General features: G+C 41.7%; 2 protein-coding genes across 4 annotated transcripts in view; both read left to right on the top strand.

The window, feature by feature from the left end:
• The first annotated feature begins 3818 nt into the window (after nt 1–3818).
• On the top strand, nt 3819–7423 carry cyb561a3a (cytochrome b561 family, member A3a). Of its 3 annotated transcripts, none has more exons than XM_068310903.1 (7): nt 3819–3833; nt 4252–4378; nt 4826–5030; nt 6082–6290; nt 6373–6527; nt 6725–6887; nt 6996–7423. In XM_068310903.1, the coding sequence occupies exons 3-7, from the start codon at nt 4844–4846 to the stop codon at nt 7020–7022; spliced, it is 741 nt and encodes a 246-aa protein (XP_068167004.1). In that variant the 5' UTR covers nt 3819–3833; nt 4252–4378; nt 4826–4843; the 3' UTR covers nt 7023–7423. The 3 variants fall into 3 exon arrangements, with proteins under 3 accessions (XP_068167004.1, XP_068167001.1, XP_068167003.1); XM_068310900.1 differs by lacking the exon at nt 3819–3833 and adding an exon at nt 3870–4133; XM_068310902.1 differs by lacking the exon at nt 3819–3833 and having other exon boundaries at nt 4152–4445.
• Nucleotides 7424–14436: 7013 nt separating this feature from the next.
• The window catches only part of loxl2b (lysyl oxidase-like 2b), a 30983-nt gene continuing 30793 nt past the window's right edge, over nt 14437–14626 (top strand). The window contains exon 1 of the mRNA XM_068310949.1: nt 14437–14540. The gene's annotated coding sequence lies outside the window, so the exon portion shown is untranslated. The remainder of the gene's footprint in view (nt 14541–14626) is intronic.

Here is a 14626-nt window from a genome sequence, read left to right as displayed (position 1 = left end):
CTGCTGCTCCCAGACATCTTCTGAGTCTCATGCATCAAACTAACGCTCAGTGAGAACATTACCAACCGCCACGGCGCCATCAGGTGTGGCGGCCAAATCACCTCAAGAGGGAAAGGTAATCTGAAGGCAGGATTCTGTTCGAGATTCGAGAGCGTGGCGCTCAGTTACGTGGAATACAAATGTTTGACTTTGAAAACTACAATTTTTCCATTGAAAGCCAGTTTAAAATAAAACCACACGGCAGGAGTGGAGGCGCGACTTTTAATAGGAATTCCGTGCATCTCGTCTGCCAAAACAGGAAGTTCATCACAAGGTGCAGGAAGCTCACAAGTACACCATTCAGAGTGGTTGTGAAATAGCCTTTATATCACATTAAAGTTGCTCATTTGTTCTGATGTCTCCAACTTTCCTTATAGCAGGAGCGGAGGTTGCATTTCATTTACAGTATTTTCTGCACTATAAGGCGCAACGTCAACGAATGGCCTATTTTTTTTTTTAAAAAGAAGAAGAAGATTTTTCGCATATAAGGCGCACTGGATTATAAGGCGCACTTTCAGTTTTTGAGAAAAAAGTTTTTAGGTGCGCCTTATAGTGCGGAAAATACTGTCACTCAGTGGGGGCTCCCTGATACAAGTCAGGGGTCCATCATCTGGGACCATGAATGTATGCAGAGCCACACCTCATGTTCTACCACAAACACAATCAGTCTGGTAATTGTTCTTGTAATCCAGCCAACTAAAACACACAACCCCATTACAGGAGGTAAATTACATCAAGTTAGTGATTACCAGCCTGAAAACAATATCACCAGAGGCCCTCTCAGCTTAATCCAGATTAAATTCTCAATGGATTGTTTCTGGGTTGGTCTTATTTTAAACGTGTAAATCCTAGAATGTGTTCTGTGCAGCCGCCCCATCTCGTCCTGATGGCGCTGCACACCACTGTTGTGGCCAAAAGCAACAGTTTCCTCCCACGTCTGCCATATCAGATGTAGCGGGTGATAATGTGGGGGTGTCTACACTAAGTGGCCCTGAAACTTAATGGCTGCAGCTGTTTAAATCTGATTTCATCAACCCCTCAACAGGAATTCAACTCTCGTTCTCTGGGACATCCAACACCTTTCACGCCTTTAGCAGCATCTTTTCTTTCTTTTTCCCCTATTTTTGCATCTTGACTACAATTTCCTGTGATTATTATTATTGTTGGGACCCCAAGAAGCCCAGTTGCCACTCTAGAGGACTCCACCCCTCCCCCATTCTGTGATCCTGAGCTGCCAAACATTATGAAGCTGAAGGCACGGATCCAAACCTCTTGTGTTTGTGACTGTGACCCCAAAAAGGCCTCGGGGGCTCACAGCCAGTGGTAATATTACCATTGGACCCCTTTGACAAAAACACTTTTTGGCTTGTTTCTCATTGCAGCAACACAAAATCGACAAGGCAGCAGTGTTCCATCAGCGTCCGTTTCCATTTGAAATCACATTTCCATCCCCATTGTACTTATTATCCTGTGGGAATAATAAATTATATTCCTCTGAATGTACCATAAGCACCGCTCTACGGGTGCTGGGTCCCCTCATTGGGTGCAATTTGGATTGAATAGGGGCCTGATTTTTGATGATCTCTACTCCATTCAGGGCCATGGATGATGGAAATGAAACCATTTCATACCAAGAGCTGTTAATCAGTGTTGAGAAAGAGAATTAAAAAAAGGCATTCAATCTTATTTTCTGGGGCCTTTTTTTTTGGGGGGGGGGGGTATTCAGTGGAACTCGGGAAACAATCAAAGAAATATTCAAATCTAAAATATGAAGCTATGACTGTCAGATATGGAATCCTTTACTGAAAATAAGTTTTTTCTTGTTCGTTTAGTTGAATTTTTTTACACTGATGTAAAATTTTTGAGAAAACGCATTTCCGAAAGGTAGAAACAGGTCGCCGTGACAGAGTTCTGGATGACTTTCTATGAATAAATGGGGTTACATTTCACAGAAGTCAGTCTTCTATTCGCAGCCAGCGACAGCTCAATGCTGTGTATCAGGATGACATCACAGATTATTGTCTGGCATCATTCATTCATGTATTTATTCTGCAGCAACGTGACCAAAGCTTGATTTCGGCCTTCCTTCATGTTGCCGTTGACGACGGGGAAATCTCTGATCTGATCTGATCTATAGAATCAGATATTCTCGCGTCCTGCAGACCGCTGTGGCGTGCACAAACAAAGAAGCCATTAATGTGTTAACTTTAATGGATTACAAGAAATAACTTCAGCGTGAGTCACTACCACACGACAAACAGGTTCACCTGCAGTGGAATATCACAATCTGGCTCCATCAACAAACTGAATGCTCAGACTGTGTGTGTGGGTTTTTTCCTGACTAAAATATTAATATACTATAAATACTATAATATACTATTATTTTTCCTCAGTGGGAACCTGCGTTGATCCGTTTTTCCCTTTATCAAAATAAAACTTGTCCTATTTATTCAGCTTCAAAGTATTTCCCATCGAACCTGGTCATGTGTTCCCCCATCGGGCCCTTCCATTGGACCAAACGTGCTGCGGTGCAAAAATAGAGAAAAAGCAACAGTGTCATTTCAGTGAGGATGATGTCAGACGCTGTGGGTACAATTGTTAATTGTAATTGTTAAATAAATGCGATTCTGAACACATTAGCAGACTGAGTACAGCCTTTCAGAGCTGCTAATGTTGTAAATTCTTGTGTAACATAAACCAGATGAGGGCTGGAGGGCATACACTGACAGCTCTTACCTTAGATGAAGTCTCCACTAAAATCAGGTGAAAGGAAATTCAGAGGAAAAAATCACAGCCATGTTTATTTTGTCTTAAAAAGCACTGTGTGACATATTATTGCCCAATAAAAAATAAATATTTCAAACAGAAAAATCTTTTTTTTAAAAACTATTTCAACAAAATTCAGAGATATGTTAGGCAAATTTTGCTTTCATTTGAATGCATGCCTTCATATTTCTTGTGCTCTTGCTCATGTAAGCTGAGGAAAACTGATGCCATCTGCTACATCTGTTGAGTAAAGAAACACATGAAGGATGAACAGAAGTGAGCTAGGCTTGAAATGAATCACAAATGAATATGATTATTGATTAGCAAAAATTAAGTTTGAAATATCAATAATGCTGTCACTGAATCAAATATACTGATTACTTTTGCAACGACAATTGTAAACTAGTTGAGCAAAGAAAAACACATTCATGACATCTGACTGAATACTTTTGTGCAGTAAATCAATTTACTTCAAACTGGTTATAGTAGAAGAAATACAGGTTAGAGGTTCCATGTAACTTGTGCTGTTGACCAGCTAAGATCCCTGCAGGTCAACTTCACTTCTCTGTATTTATTATTTATTATTTATTATAAGGCCTCACAGCTCCTGATAGAGCACAGATGTCATGAACTTAATTTCTGTGTTATTAATTAAATGACAAATATGTACACAACCACAGGTTGGCTATTAGCTGCAGGGGTTGTACATTTAATATTGCATTACTTTGCGTATGATTATATTTGAATTTTACTCACTTCCTCGTTGCTTTAGTCTGCTGCATCAATCTTATTTCTCCTATCGATCAATTAATATCAATCATCCTGTTGTTATGACTGTTCTGAGCTCAAGAGATTAATATGAAATTAACTTTCGGACAAATTATCAAATTACAGGTATACAACAACAATAACACCAAAAAAAAAGAAAAACTTAACTGATTTCGTTCATTTGCTAAATTGTATGCGCTGATTCCGCTGGCATAAAACTTCGTCTCCCACAAGCCCTTGCGCTGTGAACAAGGAAATAGGTAAGGTGAATATCTCTTCCTGAATTGAACGTGTTTAACCTGGTTTTACCTGTAACGTAACGTTCTATTTTTTTATTTTCAGTCATTTTCAGTCGTCTTATTTGACGATAAGTGTTTGTAGATAAATTATTCTTGTATTTTGACCGTTCGACTCGGAATCGTAACTTTTTGCGCAACGTTTGACGACACGAAAGCAGCGAGAGGAGATTCACCTGCTGCGGGTTAAACAAAGACTTTAAATGAAGAAATATATTTAATTAAATCTGCTGGAATGAGTTACCAACTACTGCTAAATGTCGGGTTTGTCACACTTTATTCACTCCATCACATTTAAGTTATCAGTTGTGTCGCGTTGTGCTAGTTTGACGGGCTGTTTGTGGCTGTTCCACTGATTAACTCCCTCCCTCCCCTCCGGCAGGCAGCAGGTGCACCGAGCCGTCCCGTGCTCCTCCAGCCGCCCCCCCGCCCCAGACCCTCTCTCCCTCTGCCAGCTCAACGTCACCGAACCCGGAAGTGAGATTTCAGCTGAACCGGAGAAACAGGAAGTGAGAGAATAAAAGCACTAGAGTGAGAGGATTGATAGGAAATGTTGGTAGAACACCTGTGGAGCAGGTAGGGTTAGGACGGCAGTATGCTTGTTAAATTTAATTGACCGGCCCTGATTCAGTCGTTTATTATTTATTGTTCAGACAGCATGACAATGACAGGATCAATTTAATGGACTTGTTATGAATTTTAAAAAATGTTTTCTTAGTCATTTCTTGCTTTTATTTCCTTTGGTTAACATTTAGTGTTGGTTTTTAGCTGCTATTATCTTGACATAATCTGAACAAGAAGATGTTGACATGTTACGTGGATTAGATATGGATCAAAACTATTTGAACTTCTACTAATATTCTGCTATATTCTGGAAAGGAATGTCCTGTTGGAATATATATGAGCTAAAATCAGTTTTTAAATCACAGCCTCAGTTGACGTTCATTCTGGTTTAGCCTACAGATCTGTCCAGGATGAGGTCCGCTGTGGTCTTCTACATACTGTATGTGCTGTGTTTGGTCCTGGGCCTGGCCTGCGTGGTATGCGTGTGTGTGTGGAACAGCCACTGGTACGGGGGATTTGCCTGGAGCGGCTCTCCTCTGCAGTTCAACTGGCACCCTGTTCTGATGGTAACGGGTCTGGTTGTGCTTTACGGCTTTGGTGAGTAACTTTCTGGTTTCATTTCTGTTTCTCATGTGTGTTCGTTCTCATCTTAGGCTGAGGAGAGACTCTGTGTATAGTTTCATCATTTAATATCTCTTCTCAGTGGTGTAAATGTGAGGTAAAATTCACATCTCGCTGCTTGTATTCTTTCTTTTTTTTCATGTAAAAGTGATCAAAAGAAAGTCAGCAGTTATTCAGAATAAGGACACAACGTTTTCTGTATGAATATATCATACTATGCTTTGGAGAACTAAAATCTACATATTCATGAGTGAAACCTGTGTGGAATAAGTCATACTGTATCATTAATGCATACTTGAGTTCATGCTGAAGCTGTTTGGATTCAAACCAGCTCTGAATACAAAACAGAAGTAAATAGATGTGATGGGGTGAATAAACATGGACCAGGTCATGTTTTAGTACACAGGAAACAAGCTGCTACCTGTTGATGTATGTAACTGAAACACACAGTGAGAACTCATTTTACCTTTGAATTTGTTTTACATTTTACCTGTTCACCCCTCTGACAATGATCGTAATTACTCCCTAAACTAATCCTAATGATCATGTGACAGAATAAATACTGCTTCAGACATTACTGGTGGCTGGAAAAGTTTATGAACTCGTGGTTTAAAGTTGACATCTACAATTTTATTACACAAGCCAAAGTCCTTGGTGCCGGTGTACAATCCACTAAGGCAGGCACATTCATTTAAATGAAATGGATTGGTGTCTGTTTAATTTTTAACATATGACGTAAAGTACAAAAGTACAGTTTTCAGGTCAGGATTAGCGCCAGAATACACCCAACGTGTCACCCGGGTTATAAAATACTAGTTCTACCTGTGCTCATCTTCTTTTACTTTTTATCCGCTGACGTTTTGTGGATCCCCCGGTCCTCAACATTTCTATTAAAAGCATGGACATCATCAAGCTATTTTTATAATTTAGTTTTATTTGTATTTCTACAGAGCCACAGAAGACTGAACAATTCATCCCACATTCACCACGTTAAAAACAATTTTTCTGTTTTTGTCGCCCCCTACAGGAGCTGTGGTGTACCGCATCCCCCTGACCTGGGCTCAGAATAAACTCCCATGGAAGCTGCTGCATGCTGCGCTGATGCTCCTCGCCTTGATCCTGTCGATCGTTGGGCTGCGTGCTGTTTTTGAAGTTCATGATGCTGAAAACATCCCAAGGCTATACTCGGTGCACAGCTGGGTCGGAATCACCGCCACGACTTTCTTCGCCATACAGGTATGCAGCTTCGCGTGTAGGCAGAAACACCTGACGGTCCATGCTTGTTCCGTGAATGTCTAACGCCGCTTTTTCTTCCCAGTGGGTGATGGGTGTGGCTGGCTTCCTCCTGCCCTGGTCCCCTATGTGGCTACGAAAAGTCCTGAAACCCATACATGTGCTGTTTGGAGGAAGTATTATCACACTCAGCATCATCGCAAGCATCTCTGGAATCAATGAGAAACTCATCTTTTCTCTGTGAGAACTGCTCTTTTGTTACTTATTATTATTGTTGTTGTTACTATTATTTTTTTTTTATTATATTATTATTAATATTATTATTTTTATTTTCATCATTATAATATTTGTTATTTTCATTATTATTATTTATTATTATTATTATTATTATTTAAAGCAGATTAAATTGTTTTCCTGAATTTTTTTTCTTTAAACAGAGGGAAAGCTGGCGGCCCACAGTACAAAGAACTTCCACCTGAGGCCATCTTTGGAAATTCACTTGGAGTTTTGATTGTAGCTTTTGGTTTGGTCGTCTTCATGATTTTGTCCAACCCTAAATGGCAGCGACCGGACTCGATTCCAGGGGAGATGACTTACTCTGTAAGAATATCTGTACTGTTGATGTGCAGGAAATGAGATGAGATTATATTCGGTGAAGATCCATCTATCATGTCCTTCATAACTTTCTTTGTCTCCTGTCTTCCACAGCCGTTGATTCAAGACGATAATGAGTGAAGAGAATCTCAGAACCACCGACCACAACACAGATGTCCGTTCAGAATTATCTTGATAATTAAAAAAGGCCGTCAGATGGTTTTCTTTTTTTTTAATTTGGTAATGACTATTTTGAATGTATAGGCAGCTATCTGATTGGTGGAGATATTTTTTGTTATGGATATAAATATTTGTTACAGATTATATTTATAATTGCTTTCTGCATAAAACTAAAAATTGTTTCATGTAAGCTGTGGAATTGTTCTCTGCACCGCGCAAAATCTCTCATGATGCACTGAAGTATGAATGTCATGTAATTAAGCTACAACTGGGCATAAGCATTCAAGTTTGTGATGCTGTACTGAAGGATTTACTGATGATGCTGTTTTGTTTTGTGTATTTAATAAATTGTGTAGGTAACCTCTTTATTTCATTCTTCTGTTGTAGTCTTAGAGTTAGGTTTCCAAGGTTTCTAGTTGCTATCTTTCCTGACAATTGTGTTGCATGTTTTTTCCAGAATGCATCTATTTAATAAAGGCAAAAAAATATCACTAAAAAGATTACTATTTAAACTGCAATTTGTAAAGCCATTCATCTCGCCCTAGAGGCCGGATAGAGAAGTAACACGCTCATGTGACATTTCCAAAAAACAAATTTTTTTTTTTCATTTTTTTTATCACTGTCACCGAGGCCCCTGACATTTTGGGATATACAGGTAAAATAAATAGAAATAATGATGTGTATGAAAATAAATAGAGCAGCTGCAGGTACTTAAACTTGTGAAATGAGGTAATCCTCACCAAATCTCCTCACAGATATCAGTATTGAGACCTTTAAAAGTTTCCCACAATGAGGTTATAAATGTCAAACGGATCCCCAGCTCCCAGCATGCCTTGGAGGTCTTCATCAGTATCCAGATGGTGTCTCACTAATGTGTGATGTTAAACTGGATTATGACCCGATGGTGATGAATCCACCGAAGCAGGAAGAACAGAGTTATTGTGTCTGCATTAAAAAAAAAAAAATATATATATATATATATATAGATAGATTATTAATCCCGGAGGAAATTGTGTATATCCACTGCTCAGGCAGATACTGTAGATAGATACTGTATATATAAAAGTTCAGTTGAGTCCATGCTACAAAAAATAAAATAAAAATAATTTTGAAAATATATATTTTTAATTGTTTTAATGATATATATATATATATATATATATATATAGTATATAAAACATAATTTTAAAATATACTGTATGAATATATAATTGTTATTTAAAAAATTGAATATTTTTATGTTTGTTTTTTAAGTGTGGACTCAACTGAACTTCTGATGGGGCTACTGATCTGGTTTCTGGCACCAAAAGTTGAACTGTGACTTTATTCAAATGAGGTTTAGCAGAAGGTGGTGTGTGTGTGTGTGTGGGGGGCTGGTGTTGTTCTTGATGGCCCTGAATTTAGACACGGTCCTGCTCTCCAGAACTGTCTCCACAGAGTCCAGGCTCAGCCCGACCACTGAGCCCGCTCTGCGGATGAGTCTGTTCAGACGGTCCATATCTCTTTTCCTGGCCCCCCCACCCCAACACACAATGGCGTATGACAGCACACTGGAGACTACGGACTGATAGAACATGAGAAGGAGCTTAGGACAGATGTTGAAGGAGGCCAGCCTCCTTAGGAAGTACATCCTGCTCTGCCCCTTCTTATACACACAGTCCCATTTGAGTGACCAGTCCAGTCTGCTGTCTAGCTGCAGTCCCAGGTACTTATAGTTTCCTACCACCCCCACCTCACTGCCCTCCATGATCACTGGTTGTGGAGAGGGAGGTGCCCGCTGGAAATCCAGAACCATCTCCTTTGTCTTGGAGACGTTGAGCTGGAGCTGGTTGTGTTGGCACCACTCCACAAAGTCAGCCACCAATGCCCTGTACCCCCCCTCATCACCCTCCAGGATACATGCCACAATCGCAGTGTCATCGGAGTACTTCTGTATGTGGCATGTATGCGAGTTGTGCGTGAAGTCCGATGTGTAGAGGGTGAGGAGAATGGGGGAGAGAACGGTCCCCTGTGGCGCCCCCGTGCTGCTGGTCACCATAGAAAACAAACAGTCCCCCATACGGACGTACTGGGGTCTGTCCGTTAGGTAGTCCGTGATCCAGCTCACGAGGTAGAGGTCCACAGCCATGGAGGTCAGTTTGTCCTGTAGGAGCCGGGGCTGGATGGTGTTGAAGGCACTCAAAAAGTCAAAGAAGAGCACCCTGATTGCACAGCCCCCGGTGTCCAGGTAGGAGAGCACACGGTGGAGGAGGTACAAGACAGCGTCGTCAACCCCAACCTTGGCCTGATAAGCGAACTGGAGAGGGTCCATAGCACCCTGCACCTGTGGACGCATGAGCTCCAGGACCAGTCGCTCTAGGGTCTTCACTACGTGGGAGGTAAGAGTGACCGGTCGGTGGTCTTTGAGCTCAGTAGGGCGTCCTTTCTTGGGTACCGGGACAATGCAGGAGGTCTTCCACAGTGACGGGACCCTCCCCAGCCACAGACTGAGGTTAAAAAATGGCTGCAGGGGGTCCCCCAGTTCCGAAGCACAGGCTCGGAGGGGTCTTTGGGAGACCTTATCCGGTCCAGCCACCTTATAGGGACGAGCCTCCTCAGCGTTGTCGTCACCAGGTCTGCAGTGATGACGGTCTCCGTCGTGGTGGGAGCAGGAGGTCATGGCGGGGTTGGAAGTCCAGTGGTTAAGGTGGGGCCGTTGAGCTTCACAACTCTTGGAGTGGGCTCGAGAGGAGTGGCAGGGGAGGAAGGAGAGGAAGCACAGGAGGAGGGAGCATCAGTGGAGCTGTCTGCAGGGTTGGGAGAGGCCTGGGACGAGGAGCCGGGAGTGGTGGGGGAGCTGAACCGATTGAAAAAGCTGTTTAGTTCATTCGCCCGTTCACTGTTTCCCTCCACAGTGCTGCGCCCTTTCTCGTGTCCGGTGATGGTTCTCATCCCATTCCAGACCTCCTGCACCTGGTTGCGCCCCAGCTGCTTCTCCAGCTTCCTCCCGTACGCCTCCTTGGCCCCCCTCAGGCAGAGTCTCACTTCCTGCTGGGCCTCCCTCATCTCCTCCTCGTTCTTGCTCCTGAACGCCCGCTTGTTTCTGTTCAGGACAGCCTTGACTTCCTTGGTTACCCATGGTTTGTTGTTGGGGTAACACCTGACTGTCCTGACAGGGGCCACGGTGTCCACACAGAAGTTCATGTATTCTGTAAAACACTGAGCTGCCCCCTCAATGTCCTCCCCGTGTGAGCCCACAATAACATCCCAGTTGGTGGTCTGGAAGCAGTCCCTCAGCATCTCCTCTGCTTCCGGGGACCACCTCCTGACCTGCCGTGTTGTTGCTGGCAGCCGTTTCACCAGCGGGATGTAGGTGGGCTGTAGGTGCACTAGGTTATGATCTGATTTACCTAGTGGGGGGAGGGGGGTGGCGGTGTATGCCTCCTTAGCATTAGTGTAGAACAGATCGATGGTTCTGTTCTTCCGTGTGGGACAGTCTACACACTGGACCATTGTGGGGAGAGATGAGTCCAGGGTGACGTGATTAAAGTCACCGGTGATGATGACGAGCGCCTCCGGGTGCCGGGTCCGAAGAGCAGAGGTGGTCCCACAGATGGTCTCTCGTGCCGTCTCAGGGTCCGCCCGTGGAGGGATGTAGACGGCGAGGACAATGACGTGTGAAAATTCACGCGCAATTTTGTGGGGCAATATAGTTCGGGGCAATATAGCTTAACTTCTTCCTTTCACCCTCTGAGATTAAATCAGATTTTATCATGAAATATTTACTTGCCCTGGTTGTGCACAAACCTCCAAACTTCTCATCCCTGGTATTTCTGTATTCTGCACATCATCCCTCAGAACATCTGCAGAAAAGCACCTGCGGGGGTTTCACGTCAGGTTATAAATGCACTTTGATTAATAAACCATCTGAAAGTCCACATAAGAAAATCAGTCAAAATGTCTCTCAGCAGATTTAGAGCCATCTGCTTGAAGCAAACGTGTCCAGGACTTCCTGAGAAACCATGGAAACAGCCGTCATCTTCCTCCTGTATATGTAGTGAAAGCTGATGGTCCAAGTTTACATCTGTATTACTCTGAGCTGTCAGTGCCTTCAGCGGGAATTACTCTTCACATTGTCAGACTGCAGACTTCTGATGATACTGAACAACTGATATCAACCTCTTCAGACTCTTTCTGACGTTCCAATAAAATATTAATCAATAATCCAACATTGTGATTGGAAATAACAGAGAAAGATGCATCACTAGAGGCTGGCTGCTTCCTGACTGTCATCGGTTGTCATCCAATGACCACCTGATGTAGGCAGCATAGAGTTTGTCCTTTATGGATGTGCCGGTACGCACAATATATATATATATATATATATATATATATATATATATATATATGCATGAGAGAGAACTAACTGTGTAAAAGAGTGCAACTAACGAATTTCACTTCGGGAATCAATATTTTTAATTTTTAATCTAATTTTAATTTAATTTTTTTTATACTGGATTAATCCCCGCAGGGAAATTATGTAAACAAATTTATATGAAATATATTTATTATATTAAAAAATTAAACTCTATTATATTAAAATACTTTTTAAAAAATTTTTTGATTCAGAGGCATCTGACTCTGATCTGGATCTGGTTTGAATCATTGATCGTCAAACGGGGGTACCTATCGATGAAGGGGGTACACAAAATAAAACAAAATAAAATTTTCATTTCCGTTTCGGTGATTTGTTATACAGACAGGAAGAGTGATTGTTGGGGGGGGGTCCTTCCATGATAATAGCTCTCTTCTTTCTGATCCTCTTATTTCTGCTCATGCACTCTCATTTCCTTTTCTCTAAATCTATATCACGCACACACACACACGCGCGCACACACACACACACACACACACACACACAAACACACACACACACACACACGCACATCTGACAGCCTGACGAAAGCACTGAATGATATATAATAGTGAACTTTGTGTGAGCGACAGCTGTGATCTCACACAGAGGTCAGTATCATTCCGTTTGCTGTCAAGGAGAAAAGTTTTGATGATGTTAAGTTTTGTGTTGAAAGGGGAGCTGATGTTCCTCACCCTTTTTATTTTTTAGGTTTCCAGACGATGACTGACTCTAGAACCTGCCCCCATTCGGAGGTGTTATCCCTTTTTGCTGTGAAAAGAAGCTACCTGCTACCTACTGGCTGTTTGTGCATGTTTGTACTTCGTTGCTTTCTACATCCACTAAAAACAGAAGAAGAAAAAACCCCCAGGGGAAGTGGGCAGCAAATATTTACACCACAATAAGGCTCAACACGTTCATGTTCACCATCGTTGTCCAGCTGGCTTTTATCTGCGTTAAAATGACACACACGCTGGAACACACTGAAACCGCGCTCTTTTTTCACTTCACGTTTTTGTTGTATTCAATTTCCAAATGAGATGATAATTTGAGAGGTTTAGATGTATTTTATTTTGAATGTCAACCCCCCACCAGCCCCACACACAAAAGTTAAGTGCAAGGCAGTAGTTTATGCATAAAGTTAGTCATTCTGATTGTAATGTCTGTATAACATGAACTTTATGGACAGCCAAAGCCGGCGCCGGCTTCGGCGTCCCCCCAGCTGTGTGAACATGAAAGAGGAACAGATGAAGAGAGTTCATGCAAGGCTGATCGTGATCAATCGCTGCTTGATGTCTCTCCCTGCTCACAAAATAACAATACCCCCCACCCCCACCCCCAAAAGAAGCTGCAGCGCAGAGCCACTAATAATCTGTCTGCTTCCGATAACGCCAAGAAAGGGTTTGAAGGCAAGGTGACCCAGAATGCATCTGTGTACATGATAGGAAGCAGACCGCTAAATGTCCTGTACCTTTTCACACAAGGTGGCAGCAGAGTCGCCCCCCTCTTGTCAGAGTTCATGTAGAATGGGGGTGTCAAACTCATTTTCACTGAGGGCCACATCAGCATAATGGCTGTTCTCAAAGGGCCAGATGTAACTAATAAATGTAACTAAATGTAACTCAGTGTAATGTAAAATAAATGTCATTTTAAATAATTTATTATTTGTTCAAGTTACAAACATCACATTTGCACAGAAAAAAATATGCTTGCTTGTTGCTCTCGCAGGCCACATAAAATGATGTGGAGGGCCACATTTGGCCCCCGGGCCTTGAGTTCGTCATATATGCTGTAGAAAGAAAGAAAGAAAATCCTCCTCCTCTTGGAAACAATTGACAATAAAAGAATGTTGCCCACTATATTTCCACAATGAGGCATAAAAACGACAGTGAAGTCCATTCCTCATGGATATTTAACATGTTGGAAGTAAAAAGCAGCTCTTCATCCTTGGATAAATAAACAGTCAAATGAATGGATTACAGTATTATCTTACATCCAGAAGCATTTCATGCTTTAGGCCCTATGAGATGAAGTTCCAAACAGTTGAACATTCATATTTCATACAAACTAACAATAGATATTTAATTTTCTGTGGAAGATGAAGATGATGAAGATGTCCTGTTTATGCTTCAGCACCAAGGATAAGGGACGATCACGTCAACATGACAAGAAGATTTACAAGAGGATTGATGGAGATAAAATCCTCCATAAAGAGCTCAGGTAGCTGCACTCATTTCTGTAGGTTCAAACAAGTACATCTAAAATATTTTGAATAACATGGAAAATTCAGTTTTCCTGAAATTAAACTGTGACAGTGAAACCTTGATATACATATATACATATATTTAATTTTACAAATTTTCACTGTCACAATTTAATTTCAATTTATATATATATATATATATATATATACGTATATATATACGTGTGTGTATGTGTGTGTGTAACCCTTTTTTATTTTAACTGAAATACATACAGCTTGCACTTCATGAAAATCAAATATCTGTTTTCTCAAAATATTAGAATATTAAAGGCATTAAAGCTCTAAAATCTCCCAGCTGATGGCGGTGTTTTAGTGACTGTTAAAGTGAGATGTACTTGTATGGGTGGTCTTGTGATCCATTATTACCACGTCATAAATAAGTACATTTTTTTAAACCAGTTTTATGTTTGCGGTTTGTGTTTTAAACTGTTGGGTTGTGTTCAGCTCAAAAAATTTACATATTCTAGCTTTAACAAATTAAAAATAAATTCACCATGACAAGCACTTCCATATTTTAGCTTTTCATATTTTTCTACAAGTGCAATTCAGCGTCATTTAGGACGTACAACGTTTACAGATGACGTGAGTTTCCTGAAATATTTAAAGGGTGGGGTATTTTAAGTAGGAAATGTCCCCCAAACCACGTGGGTTCAGGGATCCGCTTGTTTCCACGTTCCGCGCCATCTCCGGTGACGTCATCTGCAAGGTGGGCGTCAGTGGGCGGGGCCAGCGCAGCTGCGAGTCTGTAGATCTTCATGACAGGGAGTGAAAGTTTGGGGAGAAGGAGAGGAAGAGGGAACGGTCCTCAGCTGCGAGGAGGAAAGTAAGTCAGGAAACACGAGTGGGGTTTGTTTGTGAGTCTCTGTGAGGGTTAGTGTAACAGTTACTGCAGTAATCACTTAGTTACTG

Source organism: Antennarius striatus, chromosome 3 (assembly GCF_040054535.1).
Source record: "Antennarius striatus isolate MH-2024 chromosome 3, ASM4005453v1, whole genome shotgun sequence".
NCBI lineage: Eukaryota > Metazoa > Chordata > Actinopteri > Lophiiformes > Antennariidae > Antennarius > Antennarius striatus.
This window is presented reverse-complemented; position numbering and strand designations above follow the sequence as displayed.

Coding starts and splice junctions, on each gene's coding strand:
- cyb561a3a (XM_068310900.1), top strand. CDS start 4,105: ATGAGTTACCAACTACTGCTAAATGTCGG. Junction 6,291..6,372: donor CGACTTTCTTCGCCATACAG/GTATGCAGCTTC, acceptor TTTTCTTCCCAG/TGGGTGATGGGTGTGGCTGG. Junction 6,528..6,724: donor GAGAAACTCATCTTTTCTCT/GTGAGAACTGCT, acceptor TTCTTTAAACAG/AGGGAAAGCTGGCGGCCCAC.